Here is a 20131-nt window from a genome sequence, read left to right as displayed (position 1 = left end):
CAAAAGCCACCTGGTGGAACACAGGGTTCTTCGACAAGTGGTAGTAAGCCTTCCGCCGGTTAGCAGGCGCTCTATTGGAGGGCTAAGAACACCAGGATTGCGCAGAGTCAAGAGTTGAAGGTACTCACAGTAATGAACAGCGCCAGGGAGAACAAGCCTAGGCCAACCAGAAAGGCGAATCGCGGAGACTTTGAGTACGAAAAGGTGGCAAAGGTCATGATATAGGTTGTGTATATCATGGGCAACTCGTCGGCAAGTTGCATAGAATCTATTTGGAATGTCAATTGACCTGGCCAATGATGCAAAATGGGTATCTCACGCACATTTCAGGGTAGAGTGAAAAGCCATGGAGCCGAAGCCAACGAACAAATACCCTATGTACGCAACAATGAAGACTGGTGGATGTCCGTACAAGATGCAATTCCGAATACCCTTGAAGCCGAGATACATGAAGATCAAGTTCGTCAATGTGTTGACAAGCTCGGCACAATACGGCGTGATGTTATAGTCCTGTCCGTGTCAGCAATCCTTGAGCCCACGATGAGTTATAGGGAGGCTCTTCTCACCTCTTCACACCAGTTCAAAGTGGAGGTTTGCTCGCCCCAAATGCCATCACGGGCCTCCCGATAGGGTATTTGAAATGGCGACGACATGCTTGAAGAGCCTGTTCACCAATGACTTGATATGATGAAGTGAATATCTGGACAATGCGTCAGTTCAAGATCTTTGTGCAGGTTTGTTTGGCGTACGTAAGTGATGCCCCAGATAGCCCCGCTCAAGCTGCACGAGGTCTTGAAGTTTCTTGAGCCGCATCCGAGCAGGAGCAGGATTTCGAGGGATTATCGTGGGATATAAACGTGTGGCAAGGTTAGTGGAGAGCCTGGGTGGCTAGCCAGATTGGATTCCCTTCCCGAGGCACGGTCAAAGACAGACCACGGTAGGCAAGATGCGGCGGCGATTGGGTGGTACGTCACGACACCGGAGCTGTTTCTTTAGCTGCAGAAGTCCCGTGGACGCATTAGCTTCCGCCAGGATCTTCAGCAAGAGGCGTGCAGCCAAGATGTCAGTCTTCAAATAGCAAGAGGGTGGTGGAGGTTTACTAAATAGTATCGTCACATTTGCTGCCGGCCTCCGGTGTTCCCGGGCATTTCTTGGAATGTCCGGACATGTGAAAAGCAAGTAGTACACTCCATTGTCAACATATTTCTAGCCCTTGTACATCGGCCCACAGGCTCAATTGATAGTCAGCTCGAATCTCCAGCCTCCAACACTAGGTACACACATAGATGGCATAATTCCTATGGTCTTCAAACAGCTTCCGGGACTGCTTAAAGACTCACCTTTGACGAGAGTGAAGAGGCTCTGTAATGGATAGGACGGCACTGGAACCACGGATGTGGCGCTTAGTAAACGGTGACGACTTGCGGGGCACCATGGGAAGATCCTAGGCCAAAGACGGCGCAACAAACCGCTAAACCCTGGGAGGGTGTGCCCAGGCTCCCAGGCTTGCCAGGTGGTGTTGCGTCCGTGCATCTCATGCGCCACAGTGAGGCGCTCTGTCGCAACACCCCCGAAGGCTCAGGCAACGTAATACGGGGGTCAATTGTAGCCGAGCTGGAAATACTTACCAAGATCACAGTCCTTACACGTACGTTATTACAACACTCGCTCAACACCAGGGGGCCGTGCTGCAGTGAACCGCAACCTGAAGAAAGACACGTCTCGGCAGCTCCCCGTCTCACTTGAGCAGCAAGCGGCTGTGTCACTGCTCCTGACTCTTATAATTGCTCACACCAGCTTCCCGAGACGACGCGACGACACTTCCACCACATCTCGGCCAGATGCAAACCTTATAAGCCATCCCGGCCACGCAAGGCTGCCGTCGCTCGTTACAACCTCTCCCGCAACTGGATGGCCACGCCATCTGATAACCTGCTAGTCTGAGAGCCATGGCGGCGCAAGGAAACAAGTCGAGATGGGGCAATTTCCTGTCGCAGGCCGTCGCCGGAGTGGAAGCCCGGCTTGACACGATCTTGGCCGAGGAAGAGCCTAACAAGCCCGGCTCGAAGCCAACTCCAAGCCCGACAGGTCCAGCTCCTGCGCAGTCGTCAAAAGCAGGCTCCGGTTCGTATTCCCGAATGTTTTGCGCACCTTCGATAGCTAATAGGCTATTCACTCAGGTCCGCCAAGATCCGATTCCCGAAACAGAACGAATGACCGATTGCAAGAAAGACTCGCAAGAGCCGTCGCAGCCAAGCAAGCTGGCCAGAAACCCCCTGAATCACCATCCAAACTCACGCCGACGACAAGCCCTCGCCCGAGTCTAGATGCTATTAGCCGGCCATCGTCTGAAGTCACAGATGCCACAAGCCTAGCTGTCAAATCTACAGAATCGCCACGAGTGTCGCAAGACATCCCAGTGCGGCTATCTGAGGATGTCCCCTCTGCCAGAGAATCTGTCGAAGTCGAAGGAGACAAGCCGGCGGAAGATGCAGGAGTTTCAGAAGCCCCTGCAGACTCAATAGCTTCTCCTATTGTTGCCACTCCAAACGCGCCGCCTGAGGGTAGCGACAGTGCTGCCTCGGATTCAATTACTAAAGAAGCAGTATCTGTTCCTGTTGCTGGCCTACAAGAAGATCGCATCAAACAGCTAGAGGCGGCACTTGAAGCTGCCCAATTACAGTATCAGGAAGAAACACACGCCTACGTTGAACAAATAGATGCTTTGCAGTCTAAACTACAATACCTGTCACGGGAGACGACTGAGTCTGCGAGAAAGGAGGCCCAAGCGGCCCCGGCTGGTAGTGTGGAGAAGAAGCTCGCGGAGAAAGACCAGCAGATAGCTTTGCTTATGGAAGAGGGCAAGAATCTCATGAGTACAGAACAAAAGCTGAGGACTGTCATCAAGGGCCTACGCACAAAGATCACCGAAAATGAGAAGGAGCTCAGTAATGTCAAGACATCACGTGGGAAGCTCGAGGCGGACCTCGATAATGCACGAAGGCAGTCACGGCGAGCAGACGATTTGGAGAAGTATCAGCAAGAACTACATAAACGCATTGGACAGTCACAAAAGGATATTGATGCATTGAAGTCCGAGGGAGCTGCCAAGGATCGAACAATTGCCGACTTGAAGTCGCAATTACAGAAGGCTGCACAAGAGAAGGAGGCATTGGCGACAAAAATCAATGACGAGGCTCTCGACAAGGAGCGCAAGCGAGCTAGAGATCTGGAAGAGCAGGTTTCTGATCTCAAGGTTGAGAAGAACCTTGTAGCAGACCGAGCTAAGACCCAAGCCACTGAGTTGAAAGAGAAAGCCGAGAGAGCAGCCGAGCGGGCCAAGGCTGTGGAGATCGAACTGAAGGCGGAGATTCAGATCATGGAGAGCAAACTTGAAGCTATGCGCGTACGCGCTGAGGAGGCATCCTCAGGCGCGATTGGCGATTCTCAAGCGAAACTCCTTCGTCAAATAGAGACGTTGCAGTCTCAGTATGCCATTGCAAGCGAAAATTGGCAGGGAATCGAGACAACACTTCTCGCTCGCATCACAAATCTTGAGAAGGAGAGAGACGAGGCACAGCAACGCGAGTCTGATGTCCGGAAGAAGGCTCGAGAAGCTGTAAGTACCGCGGTGGTTCTTTAACAATTTATCGTGCTAATTATGTGTAGGCTAAGCGTGCTAAACGACAAGAGGAAGAGCTGGAGGAAACCAGAACCAAGCTACCCTCACTCGAGGACGATGCCAAGGCGTACCAGACACAAATAGAATCCCTGAGGAAGCGTGCCGAGGAAGCTGAAGCTGCATTACAAGAGGCAAAAGCTGATTTCGAGAAACAAAAGGCCTCCTGGAAAGAAGAGAAGAGCAACCAAGTAGATCACGATCGCCGTGGGACATGGCTCGAGGAACATTTCAAGTCAAATAGTCGACCTGAGTCTCCCCTTCTTTCCGCACCTCAGAGAACACTTAGTTCCGACCTACTGGGCTTCGGGTCCCTGTCTAATAAGCTACGCAAAGCCTCCGCGCCATCAAGTAATGGAGATGCTGGGGAGAGGTTCTCGCGTCGCCCATCAGCTCAGCCTTTAAGCCGACCTTCCATTCCTGGAAGCCATTCAGCTACATCACCAGGTCTGTTCAGTCCTACCATGGAGAGCCTACCAACACCATCAACCAATCCTGTTGATAAAGAAGACGCATTTGACATAGAAACTACTTCGTCACCGCAGCAGATAGTCCAAGACATGGTGTCCGTTTCTACTGTCGCTGCTGGCCCATCGGTCCAATTAGTCGAGAGGATGAGCGCTGCCATTCGACGGCTTGAGACTGAGAAGGTCGCAACCAAAGAAGAATTAGCAAGAATATCAAAGCAGCGAGATGAGGCCCGGGCAGAAATCGTTGCGCTTATGCGAGAAGCAGAGTCCGGAAAGTCAGCCTTGCAGAAGGTTGCGGATCTTGAGGCGCAAGTTGCCGAAGTCAACGGGCGCTATGAGACGACCCTAGAGTTGCTTGGGGAGAAGAGCGAGCTTGTGGAAGAGTTGAAGTCTGACGTGGAGGACGTCAAGGCAATGTATAGAGATCTAGTTGAAAGGACGATCAAGTAGATCTTACCATATCACTTTGTAATACAAAATATGCTTAAACCTTTCACATTCAGTCATAAAAGATGCTATACCGTGCTATGCCGTCCGTAGCTCCCTTCCTATGATAGCTCAATGCCTTCGTTTTCTGCCATCCGCTCTATATACTTCCGCACTTCTCTGTCTGGTGCAAGATCTAATGCTAAGTTTCCATCTGCGTCCTTCTTATCCGTTGCTGCTCCAGCCTTCAACAATGCAACAGCTGTGTCTCCTACATCTTGTTTAGTACTAATGAGATGGTCTAAAGGTATAATGCCTACCGTGTCCCTCCGCAATTGCGTGATGGAGCGCTGTTTGGCCAGCGCTATCAGTAGCATCCAGAGGGCTCTTATTTTTGAGCAGGAGGTTAACCATCGGAACTGAGCCCACCGCTGCAGCTCTGTGAAGTGCGTATTGGCCGCGCCTGTCACGGACTCTGGCTGATACTGGTGGTTTGTTTTCAAATAACCTTCGAGCTATGTCGATGTTGTTCTTTGAAGCTACGAAGTGCAGGACCGTCTGCCTAGAGGTTAGCGAGCTTCTCCAGCATACATGAACCCCTGAAATCCCAAGGGCCTTCTTACCTGGCCGGCATTGTCTACTTGGTTGTCAGCCATTGTTCCAAGTTATATTGGCTTGTAACAGTGTGTGACGGCACTTACTCTTTTCATTCACGTCTGCACCCTTGCTAAGCAGATACTCCACGAGTTTCTCGCTGTCCTTGACGCTTGCAGCGATCATCAACGGTGTCCAACCCATATCATCCTTTGAAGGAAGTCAGAATATTATCACCGCTGTCTGCCATGCGACAAACTAACCTGAACATCTAAATCAAAGCCTTTCTGCGCAGCTAGCAGGAGCACAATTTCCAGCTGATTAGCAGAGCATGCCCAATGAATCGGTAAACGTCCGTCATCATCCTTGAGCTTCGCGAGTTTCGGATCGGCCTGAATGCTCTTAGCTCGGTCCAAACAAATTTTAACTCCAGAATCAGTGTCCCTCACATTCAAAAGCGACTCAACCGTCGATACTGCGAGTAAACTTGTGAGCCATGTTTCTCGCATATATGGCCTCGCTTGGGCCAGCTTACCCCTGCCATCTCTGCATGCTGCATGTATTGCAAACTTATTCTGTTCCTCCATTTTGGCAAGCCAGCCTTGTTTCAGTTTAAAGGATCCAAGATGATATCAGTAAATCCCGATTTACAGATCTATCTCGAGATTCTAAGGTTGTGGTCGAGATGTAAGAGGTAGAAGTTGGAGGTAGACGCATGCAAGCGTTTGCCTACGGGTGGTGACTTAGGTAATTCGGTTAGGCGTGTCGCCTTCACAAGCCGCCGCTAAGCTCCCGCTTTTCTGGCACTCTCAAGCGCTGTCACGTGTGGCCATCTTGCCCCCTATACAACCTCTCCCCCTACAACCAGTTTTCTCTTTGAAGTTGCCAAATTTTTTTCTAGACCAATGCCCAGAAAATGGTTTGCTGTCCTACCTGGCCCATTTTGATATTTTATGATTACTTGCCTATTATCAAATGACGAATTTAAATCACAGAATTTGTTGTTTGCTTTGATACCGATCTACGAATTGTTGGCATGTAGGGCTTTGCTCATTTCAAACTGGTTATGTACCTGACGAGTTGTAAGTCGGCAATATGCTAATTATGCCTGATAGAGATTCAGACCCTATACTACAGGCTTTTGTCCGCAGGCCACGTAAATATCGTATCTCAAATAGGCCCCTGACTCGATGTCTTCTTGAGCTTGTTTCTCAGTTTGCTTCAGCTCGTCAACCGTCATGCAGCCGGGAGCACCCTTCGTGGTCAGCATACGCTGCCAAGCAAACATGACCTTCAACGCATTCGCCCCTGTCCTCTTTCTTGTTTCGGGCAGCCTGTCACAACTCACACGATCAGTCTCAATCGGATCCAATCCCGCCGCTCGCATGTCAGTCGGGAGTGTGTTCCAGCCACAAGAGAAACGTTCACGCATCTCTTCAAGCCACTTGAGACACATCATCGCAACCGTGTCAATGCGTGAAGACTCCAAGTCTGCACCACGAATGTAAGAAGCCATTGTGAAGTTACATTCTACCCACTGTATCCAGCCGCCAGGTTTGAGGAGCTTGGTAAGGTTCTGAACAACACCTGCCCACTCGTTTGGTTGGAGGGCTACCACAAGCATGCGAGCGTGGACAAGGTCGTATTTGCCCTGAAGTTCATCCGGGACAGGCTTCTTCATATCCATGACACCCAAGGTGATGTTGGCCGGAGTCGTGGCTGGGTACATGGCTGGGGAAATATCATAGCCATCTAGAACCGCATCTGGGTATGATTTCTGCATGCATTCTAGAAAATACCCAGATCCTGTTCCGATATCTGCGACCCGAGGATTGGACGGAAGAGCAGCGGCGATACGTGGATGGATGAGATAACCAATATTCCTACAACAGTGAGCCTAAGTGCCAAGAATAAGCATCTTGTAAGACGCTATGTACCTGGTCATCAAGTCGAATTGTTCATTGAGCCTTGATCAATAATATATTAGCCTTGGATTCTCTCGAGTCTATAACACCAGGATTGGACTAGCCTAGAAGATACCTTTGCCCTTCGTCCGTCGTGCGGGTCATCTTTTCTGCGTAAATGTCGGCCATTTTTATGAGCTTGTGTCTGAATACACCAAAGAAATCTCAAGATGTTGAATAATTGATATGTTCTCTCTAAGCTGGCCAGACACGCCTTTAAGTACGGAGGGTTGGTATTTACGAGTTGCCACAAGTGTTAGGGCGGCGCAAGCATATCCACAGGACTAGCATAGTATTCCTAGACTCATACGTATGTTCAAGCACATGAGAGGCACAAGAGCCTACGTGTACCTACCTAGGTTGATTAGAGAGTCTAGTGGCCTGTGCCAATTACTTAGCCTTAGCAGATCACCAACCAAAGTAATAGTCGGCTAGCTAACAAAGGCTTTAGATGCGGCGTATTGCTACTGGAGACACGAGTGGGGTATTTCATCGTCAGGCCATGGAGATTTGACTTGACGTATCGTTGATGAACTTCTGTTGTGTTCCTTTTCTTTTGGTAAACAGTGGCAGACATTTGGACCTGTATTGCTCAACAGCGATGACAGCAAGAGCGACATTTGAGGCATTATTGGTAACGGGGACGAGAGCGACAACATGAATCGCATTGAAAGATTTGGTATATATGTTAAATTGATACTCGGGAAAACGACCTTGCATAACATGGTCTGCTTGAGAAATAGCCAGTCTTGGAATTGAGCTGTGGTCGGTCTGGTTGCATAGAGAAATGATGTTGCTCTGGTTCGGTAAGGCCTTGTATGAATTATAATGGACATAATAATCGTTGGGTGTGGCGTTAACAGCCTGCGGTGCACGGACCAACTACGCGACCTCTAGGCGTAGAATTGGAGCTTCTCGAATTTTTGGAGAGCTGCGACGAGCCGTTCATGCTTGTAACTACATGCAACGGATGAAATCCAGCACGACTCTCAGCAAGCAACTTGATCGAACCAACCGCGACGACTTCTAAGGATTGCATAACACATAGACACAGCGAGAGGATTTTCGATCACGATGGCGGCAGAGGTCGCAAATGGCGCGCCTGGGTTGGAGACCTTGATTCAGCAGAATGCGAAGAAGACAAGGCAAATCTATGCCGATACCACAGGCGGAGCAGCTGGGCGCAAGCGGATACGACTTGATCCTGCAACTTCAGGCGACCCTGATTTAGATAAAGATGCCATCTCCTTGCGCCTGCACGCCGAGTACAAGGACGTTCAGACTCTCCCAGAGGCTTTGGCCGCGAAGCAAGCAGCTGCGGCGGGGGCACGAAAGAAGACGAAGAAGCCTGCTGGGGAGCCTGCGCCGACGCCGGAAGAAGCACAGACAAGGAAGCTTATCGAGGGGATCCCTCAAACCCGACCAAATGGCCAAGGGGGAGGTCCACAATCTAATGCGCTTGTAATACGGAAACCAGGAACGCCTGGTGGACAGAGTCAGGCTCGAGGTGCAGGGCCAGCACAATCTACTAGTTTGGTGCGAAGGCAGGATTTGGCAACATCTCAGCCAAAGCCTGATTGGCATGCGCCGTGGAAGCTGATGAGAGTCATATCTGGCCACCTGGGATGGGTCAGAGCTCTCGCAGTTGAGCCCAACAACAAATGGTTTGCAAGCGGTGCTGGAGACCGGACCATCAAGATCTGGGATTTGGCGACTGGCAATTTGAGGTTAACCATGACTGGTCATATCTCAACTGTCCGGGGACTGGCGGTTTCGCCTCGGCATCCTTATTTGTTCTCTTGTGGCGAGGATAAGATGGTCAAGTGCTGGGATCTCGAGACAAATAAAGTTATCCGGCATTACCACGGTCATCTAAGCGGAGTCTACACGCTCGCCCTTCACCCAACGCTAGACGTGCTGGTCACAGGTGGACGAGACGGTGTTGCTCGAGTGTGGGATATGCGGACAAGGAGCAACATCCACGTCCTTTCAGGCCATACCGGCACCGTAGCGGACGTCAAGTGTCAAGAGGCAGACCCCCAGGTCATCACTGGTTCCCTGGACTCTACTGTTCGCCTATGGGATCTTGCGGCTGGCAAGACTATGGCAACCTTGACACATCACAAGAAGGGAGTCCGAGCGCTGGCCACACACCCCACTGAATTCACCTTTGCGACTGGCAGCACTGGCAGCATCAAGCAATGGAAGTGCCCGGAAGGCGCTTTCATGCAGAACTTTGAGGGCCATAATGCCATCATCAACACGCTGGCTGTCAATGAGGAGAATGTGTTCTTCTCGGGCGGTGACAACGGTTCCATGAGCTTCTGGGACTGGAAGTCTGGCTACCGATTCCAGGCCCTGGATACCACGGCTCAACCCGGGTCTTTGGATGCGGAGAGCGGTATCATGAGCTCAACGTTCGACCACTCCGGTTTGCGATTAATCTGCGGCGAAGCAGACAAGACCAGTAAGTCCTCTTGTAAGTTTGAATCTAAAGCTCGTCATACTAATTCGTTGGTAGTCAAAATCTGGAAGCAGGACGAGGACGCTACACCGGAGACCCATCCGATAGACTGGAAGCCAACACTGGCCAGGAGGAGATTTTAAGGGTTACGAATACTGTACATGATGTAATTCTAGTGGAAAACCTTGGGGGTATTCGTAGCTTGATTACTTTGATATCAAAGATACCCTAAAGCGTGAACCCCAGAGCCTTTACTTCAGGGTCATCGCGAAATGCTAGCCTGACCTCCTCGTCCCCAACCGCAAGCCGCATCTTACTCGGCCGTTCTGCTTTTTGTGCCTCCAGATTAACAATGCCTGCACCCATGAGGTCAATTGCCGCACTTCCAAGTCCAGAAAGCCGGATGCCTCTTGCATCATGTCTCGTCTTGCCAGCGTACGTGTTGGCGTCCCTAATTGAAGTCCGTTCTAGAAGCTCAAGCTGCTTGTTGCCCGCCGCAAACTTTAGTGACCGTTGCATCTCTTCAAGGACATCGCCGAATGTGCTCTCCGCCAGTCCCGTTCTCGTGATTCGGGCTACTAGGGAAGAAAGCAGAAGGCGGGACGCAAAAGGCAATGCTCGTAAGTATTGCTGCAGTGGGCTTGAGGTAGCCTCGCTGATTGCTCGCTGAACGGTCTTGATAGTCACCCGGCCAGCAGTCTTTTTCTTCCCAGCGACTTCTTGGTCCTTCTGCTTCTTGCTCGGTGTGGAGGGATCAGAATCCAGGGACTTCGCCTCTGCCTCAGCTATTTCTACCGCTCTGCGGCAAATGTCGAGCGCTCTTCGTGCATCACCGCTGACAGCAGCAACTTTCCGGCTTGCAAACTGTATTGCGTCCGGCTCCACAATGTTCCCTGGAACACCCCCTAGTCTAGATTGAACAATCTTCATTAGCTGCTCATGGTTATATCCCGGGAATGTGATTCGAGTTAGACCGAGACGACTGCTGATTTTGTTACTTAAGGTTCTTTCAGGCAGATCCATGGTGTTGGCCACCGCGAGCACAATGAGTCTGCTGTGTCGCAGACCTGGCCAGTTGAAGAAGTTGTACATGACCCCCTGATTCTTCGTCACGAGCTGGTCAAGCTCGTCCATGAGCACAACACAGGGCACTCGGCGGGGACTAGGATTGCTGAACTCCCGCTCGAGCAGATCAAGAGCTTGCGTCGGGCTTACTCGTTGCCCCTTAAGCGCCTCCCACAGGAGCGAGTAAGCCTGATGCGGATCCGTTATTTTCATGCCGTTAATTTCAACGAAGATGAAATCATCTAGCTCGTCAGAACGCACTGCCTCATCTAGTCTTGAGACCACCTCGCGGACAGTGGCAGTCTTTCCGGTTCCAGGAGTGCCGGATATGTAAATGCATGTTCCGGTGCCATCTGTAATGGCAGCCTCCAGATGTGAGTATACCAGGCTAAATTCTGATTCCCTGCACGGCAAGCTTGTCGGAACAGACGCGACATGAAGCTGTGCTCGGGCTAACTGGAAGGGAGAGGACTGATGATGACTTGGAGAAAGCACCCTCGTTGCTAGGGGAGTGAACTCCAATTGCTTCTTGACCATGATTCTGGAAATAGTCAGTAATATTAAGATGAATTGGGGTCCATGTTACTTACTTCCGGTGCGAAGGTGTTAGGGGTTTGCTCTCGCTCTTGCGTTTCTTCGGAGTTCCGAGATGCTGACTTGATGCTTTTCTGGGCGTCGTCTTATGCTCTGCAGTCTCATCGACATCCTCATCGTTATAGAGTCCGCCGTCTGGAGATGTGTCTTTGGTCTGGCGTTTTCTCCTCGTCGCTTTCGTTTGCCGCTTCACTAAGTCGATCAAGTTGAAGACGTCATCCTCCGTCCCGTGGTACATGTCTTCCCAAACAAACTCCTCTGTATATGTTGCTGTCCTCGTATTGCAGCCACGCCGACATACAAAGATCTTCCCAAAGTCTCTCGAATTCCGAGGCACCTTGCCGTTGGGATATTTCTTGAGAAACGCTTCTAAAGACGAGACCCTGGCTCTTCCGTTTATCGAGGCTAGAGGATTGATATCCCACGAAGGAGATACATAAAGCTCATTCTTGCCATACCGTTAGTTCATGGTCAAACCTAAATCCTATAGAAAGCTCTCACCCAATAGAAATCGGTGCGTTTCTTCTCCTTGTTGCGAATTTCCTTCTCAGTGGAAAACCACATAAAATTGGCTGCTTTCTCTTCCTCCTCATCTTCGACAAACTCGCAGATGAGGCCGACCCAGGCCTCGTTCGAACCTTCTGCCTTAAGGAGGACGCAATCGCCTAGCCGGCACTCGAACTTGCCCATCCGAGCACCAATGATCTTCTCCTCCTGTGACCTCTTTCGTTTCCTTGTGGTGCTCTCCGGGTCGGGGGACTCTGCCCGCTTGTCTTCGTATATCCATTCCCATGGGTGATCCTCAAGGCCAAGCTCGTCATCTGAGTCCTCTCTTGTCACACCTGCACCAGGCTTGGGTTTCTGTGGCCTCCTACTTTTCCTTGTAGGAGTGGCTGCTTCAAGGGACGGCATCTCTGCTTCCTCTGGCTGTCCTCTGCTGATATGACCAATTGACGCTAAACAAGGAAGATAAGTGATGCAAGATGGCTTAGATATACATGACCAAATTACACGTGATTGTTGGGATGTAGGTTGAGCATGTGCTGGTCGTGGTATAGCCGTGTGAGAAAGCCTGGCTGGAGCGTTGCTGGGAGACGCGCATTGACGCGAATTCTCGCGTTGTCAATTTAACCCCTGTTGGTGTGGCTGTAGCGTAGGTTCAGCCACTGCTCTGACCACTAAAGCTGCCCCTTGGAGACGTGTAACCCCCATTGGAAACTTCGGACGATGCACCTACACCATCGATAAGTTGTTCTTAGAAAGACTAAAACATGATTCAATATATATGGGCATGAGAATATGGCTCTTTACTGCAGGCCAACAAGTCTAATCTATCTGTCAAGTATAGCATCAAATCTAATAAAACGCCTCTGAAGACTCTCTCAATTTCAGATGGTCATTGTCTACTCGGAGCCATATCACGTAACGGTTTTCGGTGTTGGAATTGATTTGCCGATCAATGTTGAATGTACAAGCCGTGAGATAAATAAAAACTCGAGAGGTGATTATAGCTTACATCGAAGATTGAGATACCTAGAGTAGAGCTTGAAGTATTCCAGGTTAGTACGGAAGATTACCTAGGTACCTACCTAAGCACCTAGGTAGGTAGTCTAGCTTCCAGCCCAATCCCCCACATTTTCGCAGCCTTGCAGCTTAGCCGTTGCACTTCTGTCAAACCACAACCCGCAGCGCGATTGACTCACAGAAATTTTGCGCCGACGTCGTCACAAGCGCAAAAACCCGGCTAAAAACTCACTACCTATTCTCGTAGTGCCCTCCTCATCCCACCTCCCTCCATATTCACCCCTACCACGAAGGAGTGCGCTTTGAATGAGGATCGCGTTGAGAGCTGTGATCAGGTCTGCCCGGCCACGACGACAACTACAACTTCGAATCCCACCAAGCTTTTACTGCGACCCCGCCCCCTCGAACTCGAGACGACTCTTCACCTCGACCGGCTTTCGCGCAAGCGAGCCCGACCTCGAGCCCGCAGACATGGCGCCGAAAATTGATCTCAGGAATATCAAGACCCCTAAGGGCACCAGGGACTGTGAGCAGAATAGTCGCAACAGGTCCACGTGCGCAATTGGACTAAGACTGTGTTAGGGGATGGCAAGGACATGGTCATTCGCCAGAAGATCTTCCAGACCATCACCGACGTGTTCAAGCGCCACGGAGGCGTGACAATAGATACTCCCGTGTTTGAGCTGAGGGTAATGATCCTTGTTCTTGGGGTAGAGTCCATGTCCGACTAACAGTGTGCTCAGGAAATATTAGCTGGAAAGTGAGTCAACTTCTCCTATCGAGTAGTAGGACGCCTCCTAGAGCCAGAGACGAATATTGTCTTCGAAAGGCATATCAAGGCAAGACGGCTGTTCAGCTATCAGACTACCCGCGTACGCTGTTCTACGGGGAGTTGTCTGAACATTTCGCAGTCATGAGTAAAAGACGGGGGGTCGCACGTTGCTGGGCACACAAACTCCGTGCTGGGCATATCGTTTGGGCTAGTGGCCTATATTTGGTTTCATGGTACAATATTAGACTGAATGGATTCTGACTGCAATAGGTATGGCGAGGACAGCAAGCTGATCTACGACCTCGCTGATCAGGGAGGAGAGATTTGCTCATTACGCTACGATCTTACCGTCCCATTCGCCAGGTGGCTCGCCATGAACAAAACCGTCCAGAATATCAAGCGGTATCACATCGCCAAGGTTTACCGGAGAGATCAGCCTGCAGTCACGAAGGGTCGCATGAGAGAGTTCTACCAGTGCGATTTCGATATCGCTGGTGCCTACGACTCCATGATCCCCGATGCCGAGATCCTACGAATTATTGTCGAAGTTTTCGAGGGTCTAGGCTGGAAGGGCAACTTCACTATCAAGCTGAATCACCGCAAGATTCTGGACGGCATATTCGAAGTCTGCGGTGTTCCCCAAGGTACGAATGCCTGGTCACAGAGGAGTGAAATAGGGCCAACTAACTTTACTTAGACAAAATTCGAACGATATCAAGTGCTGTTGACAAGCTCGACAAGTTGCCTTGGTCTGATGTCCGAAAGGAGATGGTCGAGGAGAAAGGCCTACCCGAAGATGTCGCAGATCGAATCGGCGAGTGGGTTGTGCTGAAGGGCGCCGGCACCCTAGAGAAATTACAAAAGGATGAAAAGATGGCCGCAAACGAGTCGATGAAGGCCGGAATGGCGGACATGGAGCGTCTCTTTGCTTATATGGAGTGCTTCAAAGTTTCGGATGCGGTGTCATTTGACCTCTCACTTGCACGAGGACTGGATTACTACACAGGAGTGATTTATGAAGTCGTCACGGAAGGATCAGCACCGAGCGTTGCCCCTTCAAATGAGAAGATTGAGGCCGTCAAGGCGCCAAAGAAGAAGAACTCGAAAGATCCTGATGAGGACCGTTCTAATGATCCTAGCGTTGGAGTGGGTAGTATTGCTGCTGGCGGACGATACGGTAGGTCTATCAGTTATCTCCTGGCCAGAATGGAATCCTGACTATCTGCAGACAACCTTGTTGGCATGTTTGGCAAGACTCAGGTCCCTTGCGTCGGTATCTCATTTGGAGTCGATCGAATCTTCAGCGTGATCAAGGCAAGACAGGCAGAGAAGAAGGACCAGATCCGTGCCAATGAAGTTGACGTCTTCGTGATGGCCATGGGAGGCAAAGGATTTACTGGAATGGTGCAAGAGCGCATGTCAATCTGCGCGAAACTATGGGAGGCAGGCATCTCGGTACGTGTTCATTTTGAAGACTCCGGGACATCATCATATGAAGAATGGAAACTAATCACGAGCAGGCCGAGTTTCTCTACAAAGACAAGCCGAAGTTTCAAAATCAGTTCAAGGCTGCAGAGGCCAATGGCGTTCCGTTTGCGCTCATTCTAGGAGAAGACGAGATGGCTCAGGGCCAAGTCCGCCTCAAGGAGATGGGTCTGCGAGAGGGGCACCCCGAGAAGGATGGTGTCCTAATCCCTCTTGTTGATGCCGCTGTGGAGATTAAGCAGCGTCTGGCAAGGAAACACAAGGTGGACGAGTTGACTGCACAAGCGGAGGGTCTGCGTGTTGTAGATGGTATCAAGGGCGAGGATGTCAAAGCTGCGGAGGGGGTAGCGGTGACCGCTGAAGGAGAAGCTGCTATACCGGCAACGGAGGCGGCATCAACAGAACCGCCAAGCTCGGCTCCTGCTTGATAGATAACAAATTCATATCACATGGTATAGACGTGACATAGACAAAAGGAAGGCAAGCCGTTGCGATATTGCGTTTACCTTACAAGAGCGGTCTATGGTTCTGGTTATCTGTGACAAGGACCCCACCGGGTTGATCACGGTCGTAGCAATTAATTGATGTCAATCATCCTGTTTAATTTCCAGGTTTCCGATGATTGCGTGCGATATCGTGAGCTGCACGTAGGGTGCTTACCCCTCTTATCGAGGTCGAGCGTTTACTATAGCAAGGCCCTGGATCAATATCATGGGTTTCGAAACCGCTCTGTTGTCTGTTCCCCTCGTCCAGAGTCCAGACTACTCTACTATACCTCTACCTGTTACATTGGATATGTTCTAAGCCTCGAAGCGGTATTAGACTGAAGCTCATTTAGGAGGCCTTTAGCACCAGGAGGAGCAACGTTTCGAAGTCCAGATCAGAGTCTTTCCACTCGTGCCCATGAAGTATAAACTCCTCATCACAGACTCGCTAACCATGATAGCATCGTGCCTGCGATGTCTGCCTCATGAGAACAGACCCCATCAGTCACTCGTGAGGAGCGGGGTAAATTACTGTACGAATACTACCTGAAGTCTAGAGACCAACTGATCACAATCTCAACGATCTAGTGTAGAGCAATAAGCTTGAAGCACAGATCATGTCTGTACATGATGATGATGCGTGCATGTGCAGCTCGCAGGGTAGCAACGAAGAGGTTCGTCCCTTTAGTAACGGTGGTACGGCAGCATCCAGATGGATCTGTACCAGCACTGGCACCCGCAGGCAGCCTCTCACAGGAGAGAGGATGCCACACAGACCACAACGTCGTTGCTCTGCTGTAACGGTGATTGGGGAGCGGGCGTGGAGATCCTGGACGGGGGATGCAGACGAGGCTGGTCTAGTGCCAGTGCCCTGGATCTGTGCGCCACACCCACGAAGTCGACGAGAGGGCCTTGAGAGTGGCCAGTGGCCACAGCAAGGGAGCGGGCCTCCGAGTGTCCCTTCGCTTGTGTCTTGTTTCGAAGTGCCTGCATGTTTCGGAGGATGGGGCGGGCCTGGATTGTCAGGCACCCTCGCTCTCAATCACCCACACCATCACCGGCTGCAGGAGTACAAGCTCTCGGATGTGTAGTCGGGGTGTTTGAAGAGATGTGAGAGGAGATGTGAAGCAGGGAACAGGGGGAGAGGCGAGGCGAGCAAAACAGCCCTTGGTAGTCCTTGAGAGCAGACCTGTGCTGGTGGGGGAGCAAAGTGGCCGGAAGCCAGGCACGGGCCTTCAATGGCACCCTGGCTCCCTTTGCCCCTGTCCCGGCTCCGAGCCTCCACTGTCCGGCAGCCAGTGACAGGCCGAGACGGGCCTTGCAGTGCCCTCCAACCCCCAATCGCCTGCCCACACTTGCCCACGCTAGGCCCAGTTTGTCTCTCAGGTCCTCTCAACGCCCGCCCTTTGCATCTGCATCTCCTTTGGCTTGGACCTTTTGGCGTCATGTAGCTCGAAAACGAGAAGCAGAGCGAAAATAAGAGAAAGAAGAAAATTTTGGTGCGGGCTGACCCAGCTCTTAGTGCCAGCAGAGGTAAGATGCGCAGCAGCAGGGTAAGGAAAGGGAAGAAAGAGGGTCACCACATGTATCACTGGCGATATTCTGTCTGTCAGTTGCATCGCCCTTTCCCGGAAACTGGAAACGCTCTTGCCTACTTGCCTCTTGTTTTAATAAACACCACCGCCTCCTTCTCCATCTTCATCCTGCCTCTCCTCTCCCTCCTCAACCTGCTTCGGGTTACTTTGGTATTCTTCAATACTCTTCTCTCTTTCCGTTGGCTATTGCTATCTGCTAGTGCCTCATTGCCTTTTGACCACTCTTCACCTTTTGCCGTACCTGCCTACCTACCCATCGCAACATTGTATCACATCGCATTGCATTCAACGCATAGCATAGCATCGCTACCTGGGCGGCGCTCTCTGTATCCAGGCCATTGTTCTTCTTCTACTTCTACTGCTTCTTTTTGCTTGTCCGCCTGTCTCACCGGATCAGCTCTGGTTGCATAATTCGGTCCGTGTTTCTGTTGATATTTGCCGGACGTCAACCAAAGATACTCGCTCTTGCAGTGTTTTGTCTCTCAAATCTGAATCATCCCGACACCACGGACAGTGATCAGCCTAATAACTTAATACCGACTGCCAACTCCTGACCCAGAATCCTAACTTTGGGTTTTGCAAGATCAGCCTCACCGGACACGGGATCTTTGCTCGGACGTCTTCCGTTTCCCAGCATTTCCCGATTCAGAGAGCCGTTTGCTGCCGCATATCCTCCGAGCTTCGAGAAGTCGCCAAGTTCTGCGTCTTGCTCGACCACTGTCAAAAAGACCCTGCATTCTCTCTCATTTTCGTCTGATCTTGTTCGGCATTTGTTCAACATTCAATACTTGATACCCGTTCGGCTCGCCTGATCACCTCTGTTAGACTTCGGCTCCTTGCATAGTGGTAAACCACCACGAATTGTTGGTACAACATCGGACCAACGTTATCTCGTCACAAAAGACTCGGCTCAGCAGTCCACACTGCCAATATCGTGTATCATCATTCTCGGCTTCTCACATCATGGCTGGCCTCATTCCCCTAATGCTCAAGCCTACGTCGGTTTCGGGCACCCGGACCAGCATGGTCTTTCCTGCTCCTCCTAAGAACACCCACAAACGTGCTGCTAGTGACATCACGTATTCGTCTCAACCGTCCCGGCCCAAGACCATGCGTCGTCAATCTCAGCCAACTCCGGCCTCTCTCCCAGTGCTCCCTTATACCCCTGAGGAATGGCGAAAGGCAATTGTCGAGATCAAGCATCAGCACATGACCAGAAGATATCGTGCCTGCTCTACGCGGTGCAACGAGATTCTAAGCAACGTCAAGGACACTGTGAGCATCCTCCCATCACCTCTTGGCTGCAATGTTCGGTACTAATCCTATACGATAGTCTGGTGCAGAGCCTGCTTATCTCATTTATCTGAACTTTTACGCCGCCACTTCTCTCGAGATGTGTGCTCGCCCCCTCACTAAATCCTCGAGTTACCGGACGAGCCTGCTACAACAAGCTCGTGTGCATTATGATCGAGCTGCTGCTCTCATCCAAAATGCCGAGACCTCTGTAGTCTCCCGCTCCCGCTCCAGCTCTATAGCATCCTCCGTCTCAAGTCTGCACTCCGCATCCAGCTCCATCTTTTCTCAAGCTTGGACTGCCGAATCAGATATGACATCACCAGCGTACTCTGTCTGCTCTCTAGAGAGTGCGTTCGCAAAGGCCAAGCCAGCGCACAAGCCTAAGAAGAAGGTTTCATTCGAGCTGCCCAACGATGCAAAGGACACCTGGTCCTCGTTCCAAGTCTCGGAGCCACTGATCCGCCCCGACTCACCAACGCTGGGCTTCGATGATGACTATTACACCGCTGCAGCTACTCGTCAGGAGCTTCCTAAGGTCCCAGAGCGGCCTGTATCCCGTCTATCTCTTCGAGAAGAAGACATATACTCCGTTGCTGTTGTCCATATGGAGGACCCCGACAGTGCAAACCCCTCAGATTCCTCAGACTCAGAAGATGATGATCCCTTTGGCATTGGACGTTCCGTCCATCGCTACCGCGAGACATTGTCATCGCTCAAGATGCAGGTGGCAGGTCACCTGGCTTCTGTCGAAGAGCTGCTGTCTGCCCCTGTCTCCCCATTACCTTCTGGAACAGCGGACAAGTCTGATGAGAAGCAAGCACACACTGTCAGCAGCGAGGAACTGCGCCGACAGGAGCGCAATGCCCGCATCGAGCGTCTCCGCAAGACGGGATGGCAGCGCAAGCGCTTTGATGCTCGACGCTACGAGGAGCTGTGCGAAGCTGTAATGGCCGAGCTAAACTAGAAATTCTGCTTCGCTACAATTCGCCTGGCCTCGGTTACATGATTTTACGATGACGTCTCTTCACACCAGAAGACAGATCAGAACTTTTAACACGGACGAGAAAATGTAGGAATGAAAAGAATGAGAATGTATCACAACGCACGATGAGACGGCTGCAGGCGTATTGGGGACAGCATACCACTGTCCGGGTATCTGGTTTTTGCTTTTATTTGGCATTGAGGTGTTTCAACACGGCATTGTTCTCTTCGACTTGTGGCTGAAAAGGCGGCAGATGTTTCTGCCCGGTATGAGCCAACCCTTGACCCATATCGTATATGATATATGTTTTATGACTTTGTTTTATCATATATACCCCCGGTTGGGAAGCTCCTCTAGCTACATTGCTGTTGAAGAGGGAGTTTTTATGTAGTATCATGTAGAAGAAATGCATCACACCTGAAAACTAAAGCAGAGTCACGAGTTGTCAAGACAGTCTATTATTGTGAAGAATAGTTTCAAATTGAGTAGAAAGAAAAGAGGTATCTCAATGTTTTCCCGCGGCCTCTGTAACGACCACGGCTCAAGTCAGTACTATCAAGACTTTCCAGAATTTTTGTAAACCGTCACATCACCATTCAACCCATCTCTAGGGGACGGGGACAAGAAGAAACTAACTGGTAAGAAACCATGAATTGGGAACAAAACCGTCCGGTGAAACCCCCCTTTGTTGACGAGAGAGCAACCACTGCAATTACAGCTGGTTCGCTCAGATACC

General features: G+C 50.9%; 4 protein-coding genes across 4 annotated transcripts; all 4 read left to right on the top strand.

Moving 5' to 3' along the window:
• Nucleotides 1-2851: 2851 nt before the first annotated feature.
• On the top strand, nt 2852-4599 carry UCRPA7_6535 (putative m protein repeat protein; the record flags this gene model as incomplete). The annotated part of the gene is made up of 3 exons (XM_007919072.1): nt 2852-3619; nt 3670-3870; nt 4225-4599. 3 exons carry the CDS (start codon nt 2852-2854, stop codon nt 4597-4599), a joined length of 1344 nt encoding a protein of 447 aa, XP_007917263.1.
• Nucleotides 4600-8207: 3608 nt separating this feature from the next.
• UCRPA7_6534 (putative pre-mrna-splicing factor prp46 protein) lies at nt 8208-9740 on the top strand (the record flags this gene model as incomplete). Its single annotated transcript, XM_007919071.1, has 2 exons — nt 8208-9600; nt 9655-9740. 2 exons carry the CDS (start codon nt 8208-8210, stop codon nt 9738-9740), a joined length of 1479 nt encoding a protein of 492 aa, XP_007917262.1.
• A 3511-nt stretch (nt 9741-13251) lies between these two features.
• On the top strand, nt 13252-15465 carry UCRPA7_6533 (putative histidyl-trna synthetase protein; the record flags this gene model as incomplete). The annotated part of the gene is made up of 6 exons (XM_007919070.1): nt 13252-13306; nt 13363-13501; nt 13823-14196; nt 14250-14729; nt 14781-15007; nt 15073-15465. 6 exons carry the CDS (start codon nt 13252-13254, stop codon nt 15463-15465), a joined length of 1668 nt encoding a protein of 555 aa, XP_007917261.1.
• Nucleotides 15466-18326: 2861 nt separating this feature from the next.
• Nucleotides 18327-19377, top strand: UCRPA7_6532 (hypothetical protein; the record flags this gene model as incomplete). Its single annotated transcript, XM_007919069.1, has 2 exons — nt 18327-18392; nt 18451-19377. The coding sequence occupies 2 exons, from the start codon at nt 18327-18329 to the stop codon at nt 19375-19377; spliced, it is 993 nt and encodes a 330-aa protein (XP_007917260.1).
• Nucleotides 19378-20131: the final 754 nt, after the last annotated feature.

This window comes from Phaeoacremonium minimum (assembly GCF_000392275.1).
Source record: "Phaeoacremonium minimum UCRPA7 unplaced genomic scaffold PA7_03_scaffold_479, whole genome shotgun sequence".
Taxonomy (NCBI): domain Eukaryota; kingdom Fungi; phylum Ascomycota; class Sordariomycetes; order Togniniales; family Togniniaceae; genus Phaeoacremonium; species Phaeoacremonium minimum.
Note: the sequence above shows the minus strand (reverse complement) of the source record. Positions and strands in the feature narration are given on the sequence as shown.